This window comes from Pangasianodon hypophthalmus, chromosome 3, assembly GCF_027358585.1.
Source record: "Pangasianodon hypophthalmus isolate fPanHyp1 chromosome 3, fPanHyp1.pri, whole genome shotgun sequence".
NCBI classification, from domain to species: domain Eukaryota; kingdom Metazoa; phylum Chordata; class Actinopteri; order Siluriformes; family Pangasiidae; genus Pangasianodon; species Pangasianodon hypophthalmus.
This window is the reverse complement of record NC_069712.1, coordinates 30786250-30811296: the sequence shown is the minus strand read 5'-3', so window position 1 is coordinate 30811296 and position 25047 is coordinate 30786250. Positions and strand designations below refer to the sequence as shown.

The 25047-nt window shown below is 39.7% G+C and overlaps 1 protein-coding gene across 3 annotated transcripts in view; it reads right to left on the bottom strand.

Moving 5' to 3' along the window:
- Positions 1 to 25047, bottom strand: part of ldlrap1b (low density lipoprotein receptor adaptor protein 1b) — a 38081-nt gene that overhangs the window by 11047 nt on the left and 1987 nt on the right. For all 3 annotated transcript variants that reach the window (XM_053232413.1, XM_026939176.3, XM_026939175.3), the window contains exons 2-6: positions 6323 to 6465; positions 5321 to 5433; positions 4429 to 4543; positions 3877 to 3949; positions 1036 to 1116 (exon numbers count right to left, since the gene is read on the bottom strand). In XM_053232413.1, the coding sequence (XP_053088388.1) occupies positions 1036 to 1116; positions 3877 to 3949; positions 4429 to 4543; positions 5321 to 5433; positions 6323 to 6465 (525 nt within the window). The remainder of the gene's footprint in view (positions 1 to 1035; positions 1117 to 3876; positions 3950 to 4428; positions 4544 to 5320; positions 5434 to 6322; positions 6466 to 25047) is intronic.

Below are 25047 nucleotides of genomic sequence, written 5' to 3'. Positions count from 1 at the left end.
TCTCTCTCACACACACACACACACACACACACACACACACACACACACACACACACATACACACATACACACACACAAACACAGTACTGCAAAGTCATCCTCCTCACATAACAGAGAAGAAGCTTGCACCTTACATGTAAAAGTGACTAACTGTGTGAAGGGTGTCTCATATCCATGACCTTTCAGAAAGGTGTACCTTTTAGCATACCGTGCCACACACACACAAATACTCGCCCACACGCTCCCTCACACGCTCCCCAACACGCTCCCCCACACGCTCCCCCACACGCTCCCCCACACGCTCCCCCACACGCTCCCCCACACGCTCCCCCACACAGCCACAGAGACACACACACACAAATACACACATGTGACAAACTGTGGGTTCCTTTTCTTTTTTTCCCCAAGAGAAAGGAGAAAAGAGAGGCTGGTGAGTAAAGGACTGTTTATAGCTACTATAACATAAATGATAACAGGCACTGACTTGTTTTAAAAAAGTTCCAGAGTGTTTAATGTGGATAAACAAATATGAGATGCCATTCTTTACTAAAAAAAAATAAAATGTCATAACAAATTGCTGTGGAATGGGAGGAATAAAATACTTCAAGATATTAGGAAAATGATCAACTTCAGGGTGGTAACTTCGTGACGTGCCACATCACACTGTTGTTGATAATTTGTCTATAAATTGTCACAAAAACCTCTCAAAGGAATAATTATGTGGAGTTTATGGATATTTCCTCACACCATCTCACATCTGTGTGTTGGCAGCCTTGTCATGCTGAATGATCCTGTTACTTGAAATGACAAAATCATATGATTGGAACAGCATTTCCTGGAATGATATCAGCAGCATCAGTATTTTGGCACACAGCGTGAACATGCTCACACCCAAAACCTGTTTGGAAGCATGAAAGGACTGGACGCAGCCTGAACAAGAATGCATGGATTAATAGATAGATGGAGAGAGAGAGAGAGAGAGAGAGAGAGAGAGAGAGAGAGAGCACAAGAAGGGAAAGAAAGAGAAACTCTCACCTCCTTCTTCTACACTTTCTGAATTCTGTGACTGAGAGTTGCTCGGTCCGACTGAGTCCGACTTTACTCGCTTCTCTTTTTCTAAGAGACGGGCAAAGCAAAGTAGAAGAGTACCATTAACATTTCACATTTAAATAATCAATAACATATATGCTTTAAAAGGCAAAAGATGTTTAATATCAACCTGATTGGACCAACTTAAATCAATAATTGCTTTGATTCAAATACATAATGTATAATCTGCACTAATCCGTTTGCAAAACTTGCGATGGTCAGCAGAAAAAAAAAAATGCCCAAATTGAGTGAATACACTATAGCAATTGACAAGTAAAGCTTTTTCACCAATTACAATACTGGTTTCCAGTAATTAGATGCCGTAAAACAAAAAGGAAGCAAACCTGTTGTGACAGAGACCAAGTCATTTCCATAAGTGATGCACAAAATAACTGACCGTATATTTCAGTACAGTGCTAGAATACAATATGTGTTGTATTTGCCTGAATCAAAAGCTCAGTTTATACACTGAATTATAATATATTTAGTGACAACAAATATATACAAACTGGTGGGTTATTTTTTGGGTGTGTATGTGTATAACGGAGATTTCAAAGTGAGTAGAGAGACAGAATGTGTAGAATTATCCCAAACACATCCCTACTGTGGTATGACCTTTACTCATAGGTTCAATGCTGTCCAGGTCCAGAAGATGTGGTAGCACATGCCAATTGTGGGGGTGCCAATAATTTTGAAGAAAACATACACACTACACGGTATCCCCATGGGTGATACAGTCAACCCCAAAGATGGCACCCTTCTTGAAAATCAGCAAAAACATACATAAAGTGAGAAAAACTTATTTGGGTAACAATATAACAAATTTCCTGCAAAATACTGGTTTCAAAATTATTGGCACCCCACGCACAATTAATATCTGGTGAAGCCTCTTCTGGAGAGAATGACAACACTAACACTATTAATCTGTGACAATACTAATCTGGCTCAATGTTTATAAAGAGGCAAAAAGTTTGAATTTTACCACAGGTGTAGTTAAATATTACTCCAAATCTTGACTGACTGGTGTACAGCTGGATCCTTGCCAATCAGATTGCTTGAATTAAATTATGGACATGTAAACACACTTAACTGTCAACTGAAGACAGATGTAAACAACGCCCTCACATCACCATCTAACTGCAAGCCTCCAGCCTCGCAATTTGTCTTTCATAAATTTCACAAGTAAATTTCACTGTGTGGTGCTTGGCACCCGCAAACGCTGCTCACAGCTATATTTCCTCTCATCTTTATTTTGAAGTGTGGAATCTTAGACAAACGCACTGTGGGGTACAGTTGTAGAGGAAGTGTGTGTGTGTGTATGTGTGTGTGTGTGTGTGTGTGTGTGTGTGTGTGTGTGTGTGTGTGTGTGTGTGTGTGTCTATAAAGCAGAAGTGATCCAAGACCCATGATCTCTTTTATCTCACTACTCCTACCCACTGAGGCTCTGGGGTTCTGGGAGCTTTCAGAAGGTTTACTTGCAACATCACAGCCTTTGCTATTCCCCATCAGTTAGACAAGCATACACACACACACACACACAAACACATCATTTAAAAACAGCATTAATCAGAATATTCAACAGACGATAACTCAACACCGAGCTTGAAGCAGCTTGGTTATAATCTATCAATTATTAAATAGAAGTGGAGCTCAACTAAAAACTGAATTAAAGGCTTATATTTAAAACTGGCAAAGCAGTGTGTCGTGTCAAAGGATAAGTAAACACTCTTCATATCTCATACTGAGAGAGAGATCAATGTGAGAAAAGCTGTCAGTGAGGTTTGACATTTTCTTTTTTGCACACACACACACACACACCCACACGCACACCTCCCACCATCTCGGCCTATCTCTCTCTCCTCCTCTCACTACCTGTCAAAGGGGTCTACCTGTGTGTCAGCTATTCTGTCAAAATATCATTGCCTCCAGCTCATTTTTACAATCTCTTGCCTTTGCACATACGCTCTCACTCACACACACACACACACACACACACACACACTCTCACCTTTAAACACACTCTCTCGCTTTCATATGCACACACATTCACCTTTACACACACAATTGGCGTCTCAGAATTTAAAATGAGAGCTTTAGGTACAAAAGGAGATTTGGCCTCTGTGCCTGTCAGTCATAGTAAAGGAGGCGTGGCCTCTGTGCCTGACAGTCTTAGCGCAGGGACCCAATACTTGTAAAGGCTTTAATTAAGCACTGACTGATTTAAATGCATTTTTTATCCATTAGATAGTTAACGAGATATTGTGTAGTATTGTAAAATCTCAGAAGATGACAGTCTCCCAATTTATAAACTTCAAAATGCACAGCAATTGCAGAACGGGGCCAAAGAAAAGCAGTGAATGGTGTAAAACTGCTCACGTGTGTGCAACACACACTTAGACATAATGGACACACACACACACACACACACACGCCATGTTTTTCATACGTGTTGTTAATAACGGAGCTCTGCTGACGGGGGAATCCTGGGGAGTGTGTGAAAGGTAATCACACACATGTACAGAATGGGCTTAGAGCCAGATTCCCATTGTTTTTCAGTTCATTAAATACTGAAAATACAGGAAATGTGGGTGGAGTTATAACCAGAAAACATACACAACTGTTCACACACATCTGAGGAGTTGGTGAAAGGTCTTATCCAATATTTAGATATTAGAACATTCATTTAAAGGCAAAGCAATGATAAGGTAAAAATCAGAAAGTAAGAACACAAAGAACACGAGCTGTCCATCACACAGCTGACACTGAAGGAAATAATGGAGATCGTACCTTCCTTGGCGTTCTGCCAAAACTCAAAGGCCACTTTAAAGGCTTGTGCTACCGTTAAAGTCACCGCCTGTGCCTGAAAGAGAGAGAGACAGATAGAAGCAATCAAAAAGGTAGAGAAAGAGGAAGAAAGAGAGGGAGACTGTCAATACATTTCCATACGTTATTTGTTTATTTCACAAGGGATTTGAGTTGTGCAGCTGCCCTCGAAGGAGAATTGTGGCAATGTGCATTGTTAAAAGCGCTATGCAAATAAAATTGAATTGTATTGAATTGACTTTCTCTGTCCATCGGTCTCAGTAATTCCCTGTCCGTCTGTCTCCGTTCATCAATCTCTGTCCATCTGTCTGTCTGTCTGCTTACATCTCCGCCCATCTCTGTCTCAATCATTCGCCTGTCTGCCCTCCTCTGAAAGGAAGTGTGCTCGAGGTTACAGCAAAATTAGCAGAGGGAAGGAAAGGCAGGGAGTGTCCATACTGCATCCCTCTAGGGACAACCAACTATGCATCCACGTCAGCCGAGAAGACGAGAAGAACAAAAATCCCCAGAACTCACCACTTTCTTTTTAGTGCAGAGGAAGGCATGGCACTCGAGCGTCTCATTGCGTTGGCTCTGAGCGATGTAGGCAAACACCTTATCGTGCATCTTATCAGCAGTGCAGTAAGAGATCCTGCAGAGAAGAGCATAAAATATACAAGTTAGACAGAGACAAGACAAGCGGATGAAATCACAGCCAAAGGCACAGGAGCAAAGCCAACGCCGTGCAGCAATAAATAAATAAAGATCACCGCAGCTTCCTCTCCTCTCGGCCTGTTAAGCTTTTAAGTCTAAGCTCCTATCTCAATTTACAAGCCCACAGACACCCAATTCCATACCCAGATGATAAAAAAAAAAAAACACATACACACACAGTAGGGATGAAACACCATGTCACTATCTGTATCTGTATCACTATTTATCACTATTTGGATTTATATTCCCAACTAGATGAACCTGTGAACCTGCATTCCTACTATTGGTATCTGTTTATTATCTGTTCTATCTGAATAATGCATTTGTATTGAGTTACATCCCTAGAGCAGAAGATGATGACCTCACATCATAGGCACAGCTGTGTTTTGTCCTGTGTGTGCACTCTAACGTCAATGGAGACCACACGTCTCTCTCTTCTTCATCCAAGAACCTCCCCCAAAACTGGTGGACTGTTTTTTTAAACAAACCCCAAGAATGATGCTGTCTACTTTCCAAACTATATATTACTGTACTAAACAGTAACCATGGGTACGAGTATGCATTATTAGTGTAGGTCATGTCCATCAGACAGCAGACGGGCCTGTTCATCACATAGATCGTTTTAGGCGAATGAGAATGAAATGCGTCACCTGGGCATCAGGAAAACAGCTGCTTGCACAATATTAAGAGAAAGGAAACAGATCAGCAGTTTGACCTGTAAATGGAGACGTTCTCTATCAGCTGATTTGAGGGACTGTCGTACAGGATGATTCCTCTCGGAGAAACCTTCAACATGACCTTCTGCAGCTTCTTCCCACTGGCTTTGGCCTGAGAGAGAGAGAGCGAGAGAGGGAGAGAGAGAGAGAGAGAGAGAGAGAGAGAGAGGGAGAGAGAGAGGTGTTTAATATAACTGCACATTCGTGTTGTCATGATGAGTGTCCTGCTCTGCGCTTTTGTGCGACTCAGTGAAAAGGCCAGAGAAAAGGTTGAGGCTATTTTAACACCATTAATGCTGTTTGATCTCGACTGCACACATTCACTACTTCACAAGCCAGTGTGCGACTACACGGAGGGGAAAGAATGTATGGAGAGGAATTTTGACGAGTCCCAAATGACAAACAGCTCGGCTCAGGACATGGAAACATGAAAAGTTCGTAGAATTATTGGCACCTTTCAGAGAAAACATTGCAATATTCCACTCAAACAACTGTACAAGACACTTAGAGTTCCTCCAACAAAAATATTTTTTATAAAACCATTTAATCAATAGTAGTATATATCTAGCAAAATTACTGACACCTTAAAAGAATACCTAAAATATAAAAAAAAAATTAAGGATTGCTTAATGCTTTCCAGAAATTCATATACTCCAAATATGAGGTAACACTTGTTAACCTGTACAAGCCAGGTAATAGATATTTAATAATATGTACATATTTAAATTTAATTTAATAATAATGGATATTAATAAAAATACTGTCACATAAATAAACTACCCTCTCCGCCTCTGATTTATATTATTTATTATTATTTATTTTTGCTTATTTAATAAAAAGAGCCAGTGATGGAGTTGACTGTATCAAAGAGGAAGAACAATTTTCTGTGCCTAATTCTGACACATGATTTTGATCTGAACTCTGAGCTCTGCTCCTTAGCCTCAAAGCGCCCCTTTTTGGGCATTTTGTGAGGTCAGAGGTTATTTCCATGGGAATCTCACCGTGGCAACAATCCTTTTGACTGCGGCGGCTGACAGCTCCTCTCCTTTCGGCTGCTCGACCAGCGTGACGCCAAGATACTTCAGCTGGAACACCATGCCCTCCAGCAGGGTCTCGCGTGTGTCCGTCCAGTTCTCCGGGAGCTCTGTGAAAACCGAGAAAAGATTGATTTTTAAAACTTTTAATGCATTTCTAATCATTTTGAGAACGTACTTGCTTCACAAGTAGCAAACTGCAAAGCATAAATGGATCACACAAAAAAATCTCTGACTTGATAAACACTGTTTTACTGAATATTTTCCACGCCATGATAAAATGCCACAAAGAACCACAAAGTAATGGTAATTTTTCCTTTTTTTTATGTATAAATGTGATCTCCTTCCAGGATCAAATTAAATCCAGCACCACTCCTGCATCAACAAATCGGCTCATGAAATCTGCAATTCTAACAATTGAAACATAGGAGTGCAAGACAAGCAAAACCATCTACATATGAAACAACGCAAAGCGCCACGTGCACGCACTTCAATCAGCACTTCTCTTCCAGCACAATCCCTTTTGATTCCATAAAGACCCCATTTAACCTCATACGCGCTTCCTGTGCACAAAAGACACAAAACGCCGTGCTTTGGTGCTCCGCTTGCTACACTCCATCCTCCATGACCAGCAACAGAACATGTATATTTTACATTTATTTCAGGTGTGTTATGAGTTACTGTTACATCTGAAAGTCTTTTTTATATAAAATAAAGTTCACACTTAGTGATAAGGATAACAACATACTGAAATAACTGTAACGTAATTTCACGCCTCAATTTTTCTTTTCTTTTATCCAGCAATTAAGACAGTCATGTTTCTGTACATTTTATTTATCAAGTAAGGAATAAAACACTTGAGGGTGTGTCATTATGCTAACCAGGCAGGGGCAGAGCAGACAAAATCTGTGCGGCTCATGGAGTATTTCTGCACAGAAGGGTCTGCCCAATAGAAACAGGTTTTGCTCAGCAAGAAAAAAGATTGAAGGAACATCGCCTTTCTCGCTGTCTCTCTTTTTCTCTCTGTTGTGCTCTAATGAGCAGCATCACTCCGGGCCAAAACAAGGTCAAAGACTTGACGCCAATCAGCCCCTGCTCTATAATGCAATGCACTCTGGTCCACTGAATAACATTCTAAAATGCCACTACTATTGCTGGAGGAAAGAAAACAATTCAGACTCTCTCTAACTCAAAAAACGTTCGTGTAGGCATGCAAGTGTTTGCAGTAAGATTTTTAAGGGCACATATCTTGTGGAACATGCGTGAAAATTATTCCCCCACACCGATGATTTGGTATGTCTTCACAGAATTAGTGTAAAGAATAATTCGAGGTGTGGGTTTTTTTTCAGAGGGATGAGGTTAACAAGTTCAGGAACAGCTCAGGGACCGTATGTCTGATCGAGCAAAAATTTGGTATACTGGATCACGCTGAATTTATAATGATGATTGGGTTACTTATAAGCCATGGCTGCAATTAGCTTGTCACTTCAGGAGGCATTTCACCAGGTTAGCACTGAGCTGTCATGGTGAAACTTGAAAAAGTATGTTCACCTTTGGTCTCTTTATTGTTCTGTTTTCTATGTAACTTGGCAAGGATGTGCCAAAGGGTGCTTGGACCCCAGAGATCACTGTTTGCAGCAGCTTTTTTTTTTTCCTTGTATGAATTTGCAGTAGAGGTCACAAGTTTAATTTTGTAACAGGCAGTAGCTCAGAACTTTAAGCACTAAACTCCCACTGCCACATTAATTTTGAATGAAGACACCTTGAGCTTCACATTCTGACACATGATATTAATAAAATAAGTAAGAGTATAAATAAGACATAAGCATTATATAAGCTATATGCATAAGCATATAAATAAAACATATGTTCAAACATCTGTGCAGCTGAAAGTCAGGAAGCAGCAGCTCACTTTGCACTTTGCTTGCAAAAGTCTTCATGCACATTCGTATTTTCTTCACAGCTCATTACTATACTCTATAGGATCTCCATTTTCTCCTTACGAAAGCTTAACTAGGATAAATGTGGTGATTAGTTGCTTTTAAATCGTTTGGTGCAGGTTTAAAAGTAGATCTATACCTACACTAATCATATAATCATTTGGCACACAACATACTGTTCTTTATAATCCTGTTCTTCTTCTTCTTATTATTATTCTACTCGAAAATTTGGGCCTTAAAATTCAGCACAGACACACAGACATGGGGTGTTTGTGCTTTTGGGAAAGATTGGCATTTAGGTTGCTGCAAAGCTACACTCCAAAATTCGTTATTTTTCCACAGGTAAGACATAGGGGTGCTTTTACTTTTAGTCGGAAGGCCATGCAGACCAAACCGTAGGTGCTAAACACAAGTAACTTGGAATAGCCGGTATATCATAGAAACCACCTAGTAACACCCTTGCAACCAAATAGCAACACCATAGCAACCACCTAGCAACACCCTTCCAACCACCTGGAATATAATAGCAATATTTTAATGCTTTAATCTTAATCTTTGAACATAATTATAAAGATTTTAACCTTTAACCATTATTTTAGCCTTTTAGTCTTTGCATGCTTAACTGCTTAATAATTTAAAATCAACGACAATATTCATCCATGAACATTAACCTTCTAGTTTTATATAAAATCCTTTAAAAAAATATGATTTAAAATGTTACCCCGTAACACTTCCCAACAGTATTTTGTTTTTCATTTCAGACTTTTCAGGCCCAGAAAAAAAAAATCCACCCACACCTAGAACAGATATTAAAAAAGGTTCCCTAAAAGGCAACTCACGAGGCATACGTAGTTTCAACAGTCAGTTGGGGTGAAGGGGAAGTCAATATTTGTCAATATTTCTATTACAAGCTGCTCCTTTAAATAATGATGAAACAGATATGATGCAAAAATCAAACTGAATGTGAAGAGGAAAATGACTTGAAGCAGGATGAGAACTGTTATTTAGCAGTACTGAAAACTGTACACACACCCACACCCCCACCCACACACACACACACACACACACACACATACAGCTGAAGTAAGTAACATGGACCAACATGGAATAAATACAAATGAGTTGATGAATTTGACTGTGAAAATGACTTTAAACAATTCGCCACATTGGTGGCACAGCTACAAAGCTGACTTCAACCCCTGTAAAGTTAATTTTTTTTCTTTTTCAGATTGTGAAAGAAAAAGTTACTCTTTATGAGAGATGTTGCAAGCCCACAGGACTGAACTACAGTCGACTGATTAAACTGTACAACATGAAGTGACCGGAGTCGGATTCACACCAGCTGACCTACAAAACGCTTTCACCTGCTACACGTTGTCAAAAACATACACAATGCGTCTCTTGGAAAGCGCATTATTTTGTGTTTTATAAAAAGCTTCTTTTTTCCCCTCTCAGCAAGCACATAAGTAGTAGATGATTGTCACGAAGCTGAAAATATGATTTTTTCTTTTTCTGAGAAGCCATTATTTTTACCCCTTTAAAAGCAGTGACACATGAAGAACAACCCAGCTCTCTGGAGGAGGGAAAAAAAAAAAAAAAAAAAAAAACAGTTTCTTGGTATTTATCAGTCTCATAAATATTCATGCTTTGGTATGCTGTGTCTTACGAAACTTAAAAATAAAATGATCAAATCTAAAAGAAGAACTGAGAACTGCACAACGCAGAGAAATAAGACATGAGATCACACCGTAACTTTTATTGATGAACCAGCGTTTTCGGTCGTTTATTCAAAAGTAAGCACTTTGAAAACCTTAAATCCAAACATGCTACTCTTGTGGGTTAGAAGTCATGATCAGAGGCACACAAGTCTTCAATCAAATGACCTTTTATTGTCAAAGTAGGTGCTGTTTAAGCACGTTTATTAGCAAAATATACCAGAGTCTCTGAAAAAAGTCTGGCTTTTTGTACAGCAGATGACCAAATTCAATCTCCAGATAAGTCTCTCTCAATTAAGCTTTATTTGATTGATATACACTCAATCGCTATAATTCATTCATTCATTGAAGCATTAAGATCAAACACTGACAGGATGTCAAGAAAGAGAACGGAGATAAATCACAGGATTTAGCCATTTCCTTTACCCAGGACTCATCCTCACACATCAAAGTCTCCCCTGTGGCAGCCCCGAAAGCTGGGATCAGGTGGGAAATGAAAGCGCCCCCCCGTGTGTGAGTGTGTGAGCGTGTGCGTGTGTGTTTGTGTACAAGGTGGAGCGCTATCGTGTGTAACTGAGGGCGTGTTGGTGGACGTGAGGTTCTTTTGAGTCACTGAGCCGAGTGAGAGGAATCACAGCAAAATCAAGAAGGCCAAACAACAGCCCAGTCTTCCTGCTGCTCTGAGCAACATTTCTTTTTTTTTTTCCTTCTTTTTCATCTCAGTGGGTGTGTATCAGTCAACAGGTCAGATGAAGACACACACCCAGACACACACACATAATATCAAACCCGGAGAGGGCAGGTGGAAGGGAGCAGGTGTTTTTCCTCAAATCCCTGAAGACACACACACAGGTGGTTGTGAGAGCTGAAGAAAATTAGTCTGTGGAGCAAATCCCACACAAGAAGACACACACACGTTTGCACACACACTACACGAAGCGATCACAGCGTCCACTCACTAACTGCATTTCACACTCCATCACAAATAAAATTAACACAGAATGCTAATATAATAAAGCAATACTCATAATCATGTCCACCACTGGAGAAGCACATGGTGTGTGTGTGTGTAATGGGTTTTAGTGAAACAGAGCATGGAGGGGTCATCAGGAGTGAGAGTCAATTACTGCACACTGCTGCTGCTTTTACACACACGCACACACGCGCACGCACGCACACGCACACGCAAACACATGCACGCACACAGAGAGGCACAGAGATATGGATACACAGCACACAGAGAAAGAATCAGTTCTGAGATCCAAAACTTAATAAAAATGCCAACAAATTGTGTGTCTAACTTTAGACTCTGGCTAGAAAAAAAAACTACGCCTCATCCTCTATACGAGACATTGTTTGATGAAATCAGACTGCCAGAAGCAGCGCGGATTAGGGAAGTGAAACTCGAATTCTCCCGAATCCACATGCAAGGTCAGTGACCACAGAAAGAAGAGACGTGCCGAACGAGTCGACGTCTCATCCACACCGCAGGCTGCTATCACGAGAAATAACAAGTGACACAGGAAAACCGAGAGAGCGGGTGACAGACGAGAACGAGGCCGAGCGCAGGAATGATGGCAGATGGTGAATGGGACATTGTGTGTGGCCATCAGCCCACCTGCATATCTCTGTCTTCCACCCGCTCCACACACAATGCTACTTTCAGCTCGGCACAACTTGATACAGCGCACACACACACACGGTCTTGTATTACTGTCTCTGTCAGGCATTTCCATTAACCTCTGTAGTATTAGGGCTGAGCACTTCTAAGCCTAATCTTAACCTTATATTAAAATTCATTTACATTTTTTTCAACTTTTTTTGCTTTACAAATATAACAATCATTTTGTGTAACTATTTTTTTAGTCATCTTTTTTTACTAGGACCAAACAAATGTTTCCTTAGTGTCAAACAGATATTAATACACTCACACAGGGACTCAGGATAGGAAAATAATCAGCGACGGGGTGGTGTGATGTGGTTCAACGCAGAAAAACAGTTACTGTACCCTGAAGTAGACTAGTTTCCAATAAGAGCACCTCACAAAGTGTTTTATTCCTCTTATACCACAGCAATTTGTTTATTTATTAAAGAACTACATACACATAGTACTTTTTATACCACAGTGCAGTTGAATGCTCAAATCTGTGCAATATTTTTGTATAATTTTTGACGGTAGTCCCGGCTGTAAAACAAACGTTAGGTTAATATTAATGCACTCGTTCTTCTATAGCAATCGCTCATATACAGGGACTTGTACAGCGGGCGCTTCACATTTTCAGAGACTAATAAGAAACGGATTTTAGAAATGTGTTGTTTAACAAAGAAAACTGCATAATCGCTAATGTGACATTTTTGTTAGGAGACATTTAACATTTATGGAAGGAGTCTCGGGTGTTAGTGCTCAGTTTTCCAGCAAGTCTTCTTCAGGACAGAGGACTTTAACAGAGAGAGAGAGATGTGCTGCTGAGGGAATGACTGTTTATCACAGCTGTAACATGTTTATCACAGCTGTAATTAAGAACAGGAACTAATTTGTCTCTCTGACTTTCCACAACATTAAATCTAAACTGTTAAAATACGTAATGAGGTGCTCATTAATGAATTAAACATTGTAATCTTTGACAAATCGCGGCGGTATAAGCAGAATAACACACTCCAGACCGTGCTGTTATACGAAAATAATCCACTTCAGGGTGGTAACGGCACTCTGCTTGCGTCGTGCGTTATTCCTTACTTAACTGTTTTTATTTACATTTAACAAGACAAATTATCACTTGCGTTACAGCAGCTATAAATGATCGCTCCCTCAACAGCCTCTCTTTTTCTCTCGCTCTTGAAGGTGAAACGACAAAACAATGCAGCTTGATAAGAAAAGCCTCCTGTTAATTGTCAGATGTTATTAATGATCAGATGGTACCTACTTCATTTAGTTTACATTATATTATATAGTGACCGATGCTTTGTAGTCACCATCTTTGTGACAAAGTACCAGAAAACGTACCAGAAAATCTTCAGCTCTCTGATGGGATTAAACAAGGATTTGTAATGTAGTGTAATTTAATACTTAAGTTGTGCTTAAAATGAAGACCTACAAACTACAATTAATTACATTAAAGTGAGGGTGTAATATTTCAGACAGGGTGTACAAGGACGCAGGTACACCTGCAGAGTAAACATACAATGGATACAACACTTAACACCACACTACCTCTTTAGAGATACACAGAGTCGGTATGAATTTCGGATATTTGGGTGTGTCTTCCAGACCCAACATGACAGAGCACAAAGTGGACTTGGCACTGAACACAGGAGAAGCTTGCAAGCTAGCAGGCCTTTAGGCACTAATCCGATTCCGGTGTCCCATCAGAAATTCTGCACCGTCGACATTTATGTGAGCAAAGCTGTGCATTCGGTCTGGCAAAAACAAGAGCCTGGACATACTCGTGTTACAAAAGCACACCGGACTTTCTTGGGTATGTGCTGTGGGAAAATAATCAGTGATCGGTGGTGTGATGTGGCCTGACGTGAAGCAGAGTTACTGTTCCCACCCTGATGCTGATTATTTACCAATAACAGCACGTTTTATTCCTCTTATACCACAGCAATTTGCCAACACATAACACGTTATTTATTAAAGAGAGAGATGCCATAGGCTACTTTTTATCCATTTATAGTTACATTAAATGTTGTGGAATGTCTATAAACAGTCGTTCCCTCCCCAACCTCTCTCTCTCTCTCTTTTTTTTTTTTTTTTACTCTCGAAGTTAATAAGACAACAGAAATGCACCTTGTCATGTTACCAAGAAAGTGCAAAGCCTTTCCTGTGTCGGAAACCTACAGCTGCAGCTTTATCTCTGACTGTTACTAAGCACTGGAGAGTCCTTCCAAAAATAGGAAATAAAAGTCCCTTCACAGAAAACCTCATCATATCAACATTTACACACATCGGATTATGGAGCGTCTGCCAAGTCCCAGTGAATTAGCTGTTACTATAATAATTGTTCTAATATGACACTGGGAATTTTTGAAAGTAAACAAAGATAGTAAATAATTCTGTCTTCTATAGCACTGTAAACGTGGTGCTAAAAGCTCAGATGGTTAAAAAAAGAAAAAAAAAAAAAAAAACAAAACACTGTGATAACAGAAACAATGTCAACACCACACTGATGGTTGCAGAATAACTTCTTATACACCAGTATCGTACTAGCAGTTTCACAATATTACAGTTAGCAAGACAGCCCTAAAGGTGACTACAGAGCCGTTCTGAAGAGCACTGTGTGAAAGCAGCCATGTTTTCCTCTTGCTCCATCTCTGCCCTAGTTGCAACCACAAGCAACAAACTTAAAGACCACAGATTTACAGCGTGCCTAAAGGGCTTCTTTATGCATTTGTTAGTCTAGATAAATAATTCAGTCTTCCTCGAAAATTTTTTATGTTAAAATGTGTAGCTGCTGTGCAACACGCAGACATGCTTTGAGTTGCCCGATACTAACATGTAGAAAACCATCCAGACAAAACACCAAGTCGGACCATTTCAGGATGGAACCCGTAGTAAATCTGATTCAATTCAGTTCAGTTAGGACACTTGTATTAAAAGCGGTGGTCAGATTCGGCCACACATTCGGTGAGAACAACCTCCCGTGTTGCAGTAATGTTATCCCTCAAACGTATCAGGAGAAGCCCTTTCTGAACAGTGATTCCCAAAGCACCAAAATGTTAATTGCATTTCCTGAAATACGGTTTCATAATCCCATTCTGATGACATCACTCCATTGCGTTCTTCTTGCTCTCCGTGTAATGATTTCAATTAAACGTCTTGAATTGCACAAGTCAATGTCAGTCCAGGCTTAAAGATGACAATTAGATGTGCAATCTTTTTTAAAAAAACAAACAAAAAAAAAAACAAAACAGTAATAGTCTCTAGAGTGGGAATTCCCAGTTTAAAACCAGGAAATTTCCACCCATTTTCCAATTTCACAGAAAATCATAAACTCAAAAAAACAAACAAACAAACAAACAAAAAAAAAAAACACAAGGCTGTGCTAAACAGTATTATACACTATATTATACACTATGACAAATAAAATATTAAATGTTTAGTTTTAGGTTGGAATTAGACTAGATATTTGATCTATTGACAGGCAAATGTCAATAGAACAAAAAAGCCTCAGCTGAATCAATAATCATTACAACACAAAGGGAAGTGCTTTTACAGGAAAATAATCAACAAGGAGGTGGGAAAATGAGGCCAGACACAAAGCAGAGTTATTGTTACCACCCCGACTTTGATTATTTTCCTATAACAGCACATCCTCAAGTGCTTTATTTCTTTTATATGACAATTTACCAAGCTACAATTTAAGAACAACACACTGTACACAATTTTTAAATCCATTTACAGTTACATTTAATGTTGAGGAATGTCCACAATACAAGTTCCTGTTATCACTTATGTTAGAGCAGCTATAAACAGTAGTTTCCTCCCTAGCCTCGATTTCTTTTCTCTGTCTTGAAGTTAATAAGACATAAAAAAAAGGCAGATTGTCTTGTTATTGATAAACCACAAAGCCCTTCATCCTGAAGAAAACTTAGTTACAGCTTTACCACTGACACTGGAGACTCCTTCCATAAATATTCAACAACATCTCAATTATTCAAATATTCAGCAACATCTCCTGACAGAAAATTTCACCACATCAACGAGTACATCATTTTTTCTACTCATTTATGTGGAGCATAATAATAATGTATCTGTATCTATTTATCTTGCAGGTGGAAGTACTCTCAGTGCTGCTGTTATAGAAAATTAATCAACACCTTCTGACCAATCAGCTTTGAGAATTTGCAGAACATGAAATCAGTGACTGTCATTTCTAAATCCGACACTCACAGCTACGGGTTACTGTGGACTGTTACTGTCTTGTGCCACGACGACGGAGGCACAAGACAGAGCAGAAAAGTCGATACGTTTGCAGAGCCTGCGTAAAGCCTCCTATAAATAACCTGCAGCTTTAATGGGATTCGAAGGCTGGGGAGTTGCTGTAAATAGCCCCAGGTGGACAATTTGTATTGCTTCAGGGCTTAAACAGCAGAACTACTAATGTGTTCGGGAGAAGTGACAATAAAAACATCTTATGTCTTTCACAGCACTCGCACACACCGTTTCAGAACATACACAGGTGATAAGTACATTAAAAAAAAAAAAAAAAAAAAGAATACATACTTTTTTTGCTTAACGTTTTTTACAGTACATTATTTACTGGAAAACTGGAAAAATAAGAGTGCATCTTTAACAATTTTTCTGTTGTGGAAATAAATCCAGGGCTTGATATGCCCTTTCGTGACTTTACTTCAAAAGGAAATCAAATCACGCTGTGCACTTTAAAGCAGTAAAATCATTTACACCTATAATACTGACCAATCTCCGATTTCAATGCTTCAACCAAATATAGTCCCGGACTGCACAATCTGCCTTAAAATAGAAAGTTAAATAAGATGAGTAGAGATCATTTAGACGGCTTTCTTCCTTTCTTAAATCTCTCCCTGACCCTGGATTGCAATCTGCACTCTCAGTCTTCACACACACACTATGCACTGGCCTGCCTGCCGTCTCTCCCTCTCTCTCTCTCACACACACACACACACACACACACACACACACACACAGATACACACACAAAATGTGGATGTACAAGTTGGGAAGTATTGAAGATATCGCCAGCAGATCATAAATTTCAGAGAGTGCGGCTGGAAACAATCTCCACTGAGCAGGAAATCCAAACGCAGTACAATCCAGAAGGAAAAAAGGGCATCAGTTCCCACAAACAGGTCGAGAAAATAGTCTATAAACTTTGTATTTCATCATCTACGCAATACAATGACCCAATAAGAAATCTAGGTGTATTTTATAATGTGAGATACAAGCAGAACAAACACTTCAGTCTGCTCAACAGAAATATACGTCATGATCATAATGATAATCATTAAACTAAAAGTAATCACAAATTAACGCCTGCTGGGTCATAAAACCAGTTCCTAAGAAACCGAAAACAACGGCTGCTCCATACGACTCACTAAAAGTTTTGATCCAGCACTAAACTAAAAGCTAGCTCTAACAAAATTATAGCATAAGAGAATATGAGACAGTGTGCTTTGGCTTCGTGGTTTCTAATAGGGTGCTGAACAAGCGGCACCAAACCCTAGCCTTTAATTAGTCATTCCTAAAGGAAAAAAAAGCCATATAGTTGGTTTTGCTGGACGTTAGCATGTAATTTTAGTGCATTTGCCCAGTCTATACTGTCAAGCACAACTGGGACTCATGAGTTAGAGAATTATTTAAAGTAAACTTCCACCCTGAAATATATTAAATATGTTTACTTGAAATATTTGTGATGTGTTTAGTGCTTCTGGTGCTAATTTGTAGATTGGTTGGTGCTGTATTTTTCACCATTCCTGTGAGAATAACAGGAATGGTGAAAAAAAAAGAACAAGGGCATCTTTACTGACTCACCAATTTCCACCAATGAAGATGTAGTGGAGATATTGGTGCAAATGTCGGACCATAAAGCTCCAGAATGCACCTGGGTTATGGCAGAGACTCGACTTGGCTAGTTCTCGATCTACAGGATGATGAGAGCGATGCTGCTGACGGAGGCATTAGCGTGAGGGCTGAAGCTTTGGAAGCTGATCTGTTTGTGCAGAGTACGGATAAGGAGGTAAGAGAGCTGGACAAGCTAAAGCACTAAAACACTAAAGCGCTGCTGCATTGCTCTCTTTAGGTAGACATGAAATCCCAGTGGCACCACTATCAGCAGGTAGTCAAATGGCATTGTGGGTAATGTAGCAAACATTTAACCAACACCCCGATGAAATACGTTTAAACTAAAAACGTCAAGTCAGAAAAAACTACAAACATGGATTAGCGATAGGGTCAGCTCTGATGTTTGGGGACAGAACCAGCAAATTTTCCAAGAACTGGCATCCACCTGTCCAGCTGAAAGCCAAACAGTTTCGCAATTAGATGTTGGAACCGCAAACAACTTCTGGCGAATCACGCCATTGTTTAACTTTACCAACTTTTGTACCCGTCTCATTCATCATCTATACAGAGCACATCAGAAATTCATGCTTGTACATACTGTCAGTGTGTATCTGCTCAGCTTTTTAAGTGTATAGCATACTATAGCATAGTATTTGCAAAGTGCCTCCCATTCGGTTGACAATCATTTTAACAAACCATTGATTTGCGGTTGGGATAGTGATTTCGCTCTTTTCTGAGTGAAATCAAACCTCTAAAAATAATATAAACCTTACTGTTCATGTTTTTAAGGGGTTGAGTTACTAACAGTACTGTGGTTCCATCACCGCAGACAATCCCAGGATCTGGCAGTCATTATAACAAGAATTTTGGCAAATGCAGCCACTGGAACTAAAAGTGTCAGTAAAATGTAGCAAGAATGGGATTGTTTTTAGCACCGATACAAAAAAGTGCTTGACTTGTGTTGGCGTAATGGCAATAAAACAACTTCTAATGAGACTAGCAAGTTTTTAGTGCCAGAGTCATATTTCTAGCACTAGATACTTTGTGCTGAAGCTGAGGAGAGTTCAAGGACTCCAGGGCGAAACTGGCGCCTCCTGTCCGGATTTCTCCAGCTGTCTTAATCTTACAATGTAGTAGAGCAATATACAAGCGAGTATGGGTTAAGACACAAGTCCCAAACCTTTTGAAAGCTCTTAAAATCATACATGCTTTATCTGGAATGTGTATTTGTAACTACATCCATCCAATTACAACTTGTATTTAACTAAAAGGTAGATCTCACAAAACAGGGTGATGGCAATCAAGCGCTCATCATTCTGATTAGCATGACAAAAGATTTAACAAATCCCACAAGAAGGAATTCTCACTGGAGTTTGGATGTGGTATCATTACCACCGAGGACGTGAATGTCACACGCTTCCACAATGGAAGAAGGAAGACCAAAATTTGCATCCGTGATTATTTGAGTCACTGGGAGGAAATGAGTAGCCTGAATGAGCCAATTTGCCCAAATTCCACTTTAGCCTCACAATACGATTAAGCAATATGGCTGCCTGGAAATGAGGGCCGGACAGTGCACTGCTCACTGCTGACCTTTGGACTATGAAAATAAGCAAACTGTAAATGCAGCTAGAGATGTGTACATTCTCAAATACCAGCTTAACCATTTGAGGTGCCAGTATATAAGCTATAGCTGGCAATATGTGAATGCAGACAGCATCAAATGCTTTACACTTTATGACAGAAGCCTTATTTTGCTGTCGCAGACAAAAAAACACCCACAAAACAATACTTTGATTGCGAGTTGACATTCTCACCAACAGCAGACTTAGCAACATTGTGACCGAAGACATTTGACACAATTTGATTCAAAATTCTGAGAGAGTCTGAGAGTGTCAGCGCTGATGTGACACTCGTCTAAAAGCCACCAACAGGACGACGGCACAGGATGACACAAAATTCACAGGAAGGCTATGATACGGTAACAGTAATGACGAAACGTGCTAATGGACAGAAAAACATATCCTTATTACCTCAGGCTCACTTTAAAACAACGCGAGCCCATGTTCTGCACGAGCCCGGATTGTGTTAATCCATGACGTAATCCTTAGAGGATCTTCTTCGTGTAATCTGATGCAAAGAACATGTTATGACACAATCTGTTCCCAAATTTAGCCAAGATTTTATTTATGCTTCACTGCTTTATTAAGTATAATGCATATTCATCATTCCTGACAGAATAATGTATGCATTACCTCTGTAGGTGTTCACTCCTAAACTGCGACGGATAAATCTTTCAGAAGAATTTTAGCCGCTGTCAGAGCTCACAGTGCTGCAGTAGAGCTACGGGCTAAAAATACACTCATCTGACATTCATATTTCTGTTCGTTATTCCTCAACGTTACATCTGTCAAACACAAACGTGTGAGACAGATGGGAAGTTTAATTGCAGGACAAAAATTATACTTGATCACAGCACAATCAAGCATTTTAAAAAAAAACTTTCTTTTCCTCTCCAAGCAGTTAACCGAATAGCTGTTCATTAACACTGTCAGGTCTTTATATATACTCAGATTAGGCAGCTCCCTAATTGAAGCATCTTGCAATGTTTTTGCAATATGACAACTCCATATCAAGCTGTTTTACTGGAAACCACTGATTCTGACTTGACAAGGCTTTGTGTTAAAAAAAAAAAAACAAAACAATGACAACACCAAAAAAAAAAATGGAAGCGCAGCTCCACAGATACCTCGACTGCTTGATTGACTTGTTTCTCCGCCAATTATAAAGCGTGTGAATTGAGCTTCATAGAACTTCCAGTTACAATATCACTACACTAGATATGTTAATAGTGGTAGAGATTAACAGCAGGGACAGTCGACGTTTCATTCAGGCCTGAAGTGCATATAAAAAGCCAATGCTATTGATTAACATACAGCACTACAGTATGTAGTAAATGAATATACTGTATTGGATAAGCGAAGTCTGGTGCTGATAAATAAACGTCTTCACAGCTCAACATTTTGAAGGCCATGACCTAAACAAAACAAAAATAATTATAATAAGGGTGAAGGCACTGTACCACAGCAATTTAGGCTACTGCTGACAAGCCTGGATGTGCCGAGCTGTCAAAATCGCGATGCTACAGTGGGTTTCACATTCCCGCTAATGGCCTGTGACGCCAGTACTGTGTGGAAACCAGGAGTCTGGCAGCCACTGGAACCGGAATCTTGGCAACCAAATGCGGAGGGAAAAAAACGCAGGGGGTGATTTTTTTTTCCACACTGGTTTGTGAAAGCAACGATATAAAGGCTCCTAATTTAATTCATTCAAATACTGTATTATTCTCAAATGATGAATCAGGGGTAACTCTGATGTTCATCAGTGAAATTGATTCAGATATATATATAAAAGTCCTAAAAAAGTGCACTGTAAGTTAGAAAAAAAAAAACTCAGAGAGAGCACTGCCACAAAAGAGAATTTCCCACAAGGCTTTGAATGTTTATGTATTTATATATAGAGCTTCTCAATGAGCCACTTAAGCAGGAAGTCATTATTGTTTACAAAATGACAAGACAGACAGTTTTCATACCCTGCTAAATACATATATCACTCTTAAAAAACAATAATGAATCTAATAAACAGGGAACAAACCACTTTGTGGTGTGTTGATATAGGAAAACAATCAACGGTGAGGTGAGTGATGAGGCCCGAGGCAAAGCGGCGTTACTGTGACCATCCCCAAGTTGACTATTTTCCTAAAACAACATGTCATGAAGTGAAGTGTTTTATTCTTCTTACAACACAGCAATTTGCAAACACTAACAATTTTTTTTATTAATTCGATTAAAGACTTTTTATCCATTTCTAATTACATTTACTGGTGTGAAACATTCACAAAACAAGTTAGTTCCTATTATCAGTTGTTATAGCAGTATAGCTGGTTAAAGTCCTCTATGCCGAAGAGTTTCCTGTGTCTGAAAACGTAAAGTTACAGCTTTCCGACTGACCGGTACAAAGCGCTGACACTGGAGACTCCTTCCATAGAGGCTAAATAAAGCCTCAGAGGAAACATCGCCATTACACACATTTTTAAATTCTGTTTATGTGCAGCATCCGCCATACAAGTCCTTGTGTAAGGTGTTATTTTAGAAACAGAGCATTAATATCAACCTGTGATTTGCCTGGCAGCCGGAACTACTGCCAGAGATGCAGTTATAGAAAATTAATCAACACCTTCTGACCAATCCGGATGGAGAATGCTAAAATAATCTAATCTACTTTACCAGAATAAGCCAAAGCATGTTCATATTTTCCTGCATGAATCACTGCTAATATAAATGTTAACGTAAATCTGGGTAACTGCTTGATCGCTTTCAGTAAGTACACAATTCAGGGACAATTTTTCTCCAAAACCGCTACCTAGACCCAGACACTAGCTAGCAAACAATCTGTGACCTGTGAATTAATTCTCAGCTACAATGACACGCAACTGTGACACAGCTGAAGTAATGTAAACTGGTGACCGGATTTCTTCATCTTATATATGAAGAAGACGACTATTCTTAGATATGTGAAACCTGTGGTGGAATATTTCCTGTTATAGCAGACTGACTCACGCCATAGTGCTACCGGCTGCTGCAGAGTTGCCGTCAGCTGGAACACCACAAACAATTTCGAACAAACACAAGTCACTTCATGTGCAGGAAACAGTTCACATGCAATGCAGCAATTACAGTGCAGCGATACTGAAATGATGACACATGCAATGAATCACGTATAGGATTTTAGACACCTCAGTGTCACTGGTTGAAATCTATTCCACCAACCAAAAATATCCAGTTTACGGCATTGCTGTGGTCAGAAACTGCGGCTGGGGTCTGACACCGATGAAGGACTAAAGGGCATCGCTTCTGTAGAAAACCCCAGCAGTGCTGCTATATAAAGAGCCGACAAGTCGAAACATGTCCAGAAAGCATGAAACTGCTGGATATGTGGAGAAAACTCTAAAAATGGGGTTAGGGGAAATAATAAGACCTGAAAACACTCCGGTCCAGTGCGTATGTAAAAAGCAGCTCGAATATCATCATATGTTGTGTTAGTAATGTAAGCACCCGGACAGTCAGTGACTATAGGGGGAACTCCATAGACGAACATGCTAAGCCTGTGATTGGTCGTTACAAACGAGGAGTGCCCAGATCAGTTAATTCTAAGATGGATGACATCTAGGAGCTGCAATCCTCTTCCTGTAGTCGTGGCATTTTCATAGCGCCACCTGCAGTACCGGAGCACTTGTCGTCGTCAATTCACACAGACGTCGTATTCTAAGGCCTTAATACACGGGGGGAATATCCATCATTCCACTGACTACGTTCCCCAATCTGTTCTGATACTCTGCGTGACTGGTACAAGCTTCATTCATCAGTGGGCTTCAAAAGCTGGAGCTAAAGAAAGCAAACAATAACATCGGACAGGACCTAAAAGCGGCACACGCGCTGGCAACAGGCTGCTCAGTCGGAGGACCCGGCGTGTTTCCCCTTACAAAGTCAAACAAAAGGGACGGCAGGCAGCTAAGCTCCTGGCACGGTGGGGATTTTTCTGTGAAAGCCTGCTGCAGCGTGACTAAAGCAATGTATCTCTGTTCAGAGTGTGAATACACACACACACACACACACACACACACACACATCAAGATCAAAACCGTGGCTGAATCCTGTGGGACGGCAATGTTTTCCAAGCCAGCTACCACAGCCATATTGACCCACCAGTTACACATCGCTACTTTCGTCCTCATGATGGATGGCTGCGAGTTCGAGTGGAGACACAAGGATTATAAAAACCTAGCATATTGAGACAAACATCTATGCTTTCACACCTCTCCCTTCAGTAAAATCATCACTGTCCTGCTATGAAGGACAAAGCACATTGCCTAGCAACACTGACATGTTGTGTTTGTCATCCATGGATTACAAAATTCCACAGTAGGTAAGCAGTGCAACCAAGCTAATGAACTCCTCCAGAATCTGAGTGGTTAGAAGGTTTTGATTAATTTCCTATAACAGCAGGTCTGACAGTAATTCTGGCTGCTAAATCACAGGTTTATACTGATGCACTCATTATAACATGTTATCGGGTCTATAAACAAGCTACTGTAATGCAGTGAGGAGATGTGCATTTGACATTTTTGGAAGGAGTCTCCAGTGTCAGTGATTATTAACACTCAGAAGTAAAGCTGAAAAGTTTTCAGACATGAGCAAGTCTTCAGGACTGAGGACTTTGAGCTTTCTGGTTACTTGTTAACATGACAAGCCACATTTTTGGGGGTTTTGTTCACAGCTGCTGGTTATGCAAATTGAGAGAGCAGGTTCACTCGACTCACAATGAGTGTGTAAAGCCTGACTGAGCCCAATGCTGCAATCGACTGGAGGTTGTAACTCTTAATTCCCGAACTCCAAACAGGAGAAAAACAAATAAAAAAAGTCAACTTGGAATTCCTACAAGAAACTCGGAATGGTCTCCTTAATTCTGAGTTCAGCAAGTGACGTCAAATCAACATGGCTGCTCACTGCATCCGCAGTAAACACAGCTGCACTTCTTTCCTTTAAATGAGTTATACCATATACACAAGTATTTGCATTAGATCAACCAACATACTGACATATTTGCTTGTTAAATCTAGAACACTGACTATACAGTTCACTGTTTTGAGCAGGAAAATATACACCAAACATCAGAGTTAGCTGGCTAGCTTGTTGCTAACAAAAGATGAATGTGCAGGCGTCTGTCTTTTCCACGGAGGTCGGAAATGACGTAATTCGAAACTCTGAATTCTCACATTCAAGGTAAGTCGAATGCAGCGTAAGCTCCCAACAACTAATTGCTGATCGTCATTGTCTCCAATAAATGAATCAAATTTATGGCTAAAAAAAATTTATTCCATCTGTAACCATTTCATTCACATCTATTTCTCGACTACTCACTGCCACCACTCCATATTGTCTGCTGTAACAATTGTAGTATTTTGTAAATAGGAAAATAATTAGTTTACTCTATTTCGTAAATATGCAAATAGTTTGTGGTGCCGTGACCGGATGTGGTGCCAGGAGTGGATGTCGAAGGAAAAAAACTAATTCGATACCATCATGTAACAAATGGAAAAGATTGGAATTGGAATTGGATTTGGGGGGAAATTTTTTTTTATATATAAACATGACTGTACTTTTTGTCAGGATTGATCTTATTATATTTATACTTTATATTTTATTATATTTGTGTTGAAAAGTTGAATAAACAAAGCTGTGGTTTTGCACGTCATGTTTTTAGCTATGTAATTTTTTAAAGAAAAGTGATTTAAATAAAAAAAAAATCAGCTTAAAGCTTAGTAGTTTTTAAAGAACAAAATATCGTATGAGTATCAAGTATTGCGTATCGGCTTGTACTCAAGGTTTCCAGTACTCAAGGTACCAGAACAGAAAAAAAAAAAAAATACTATCC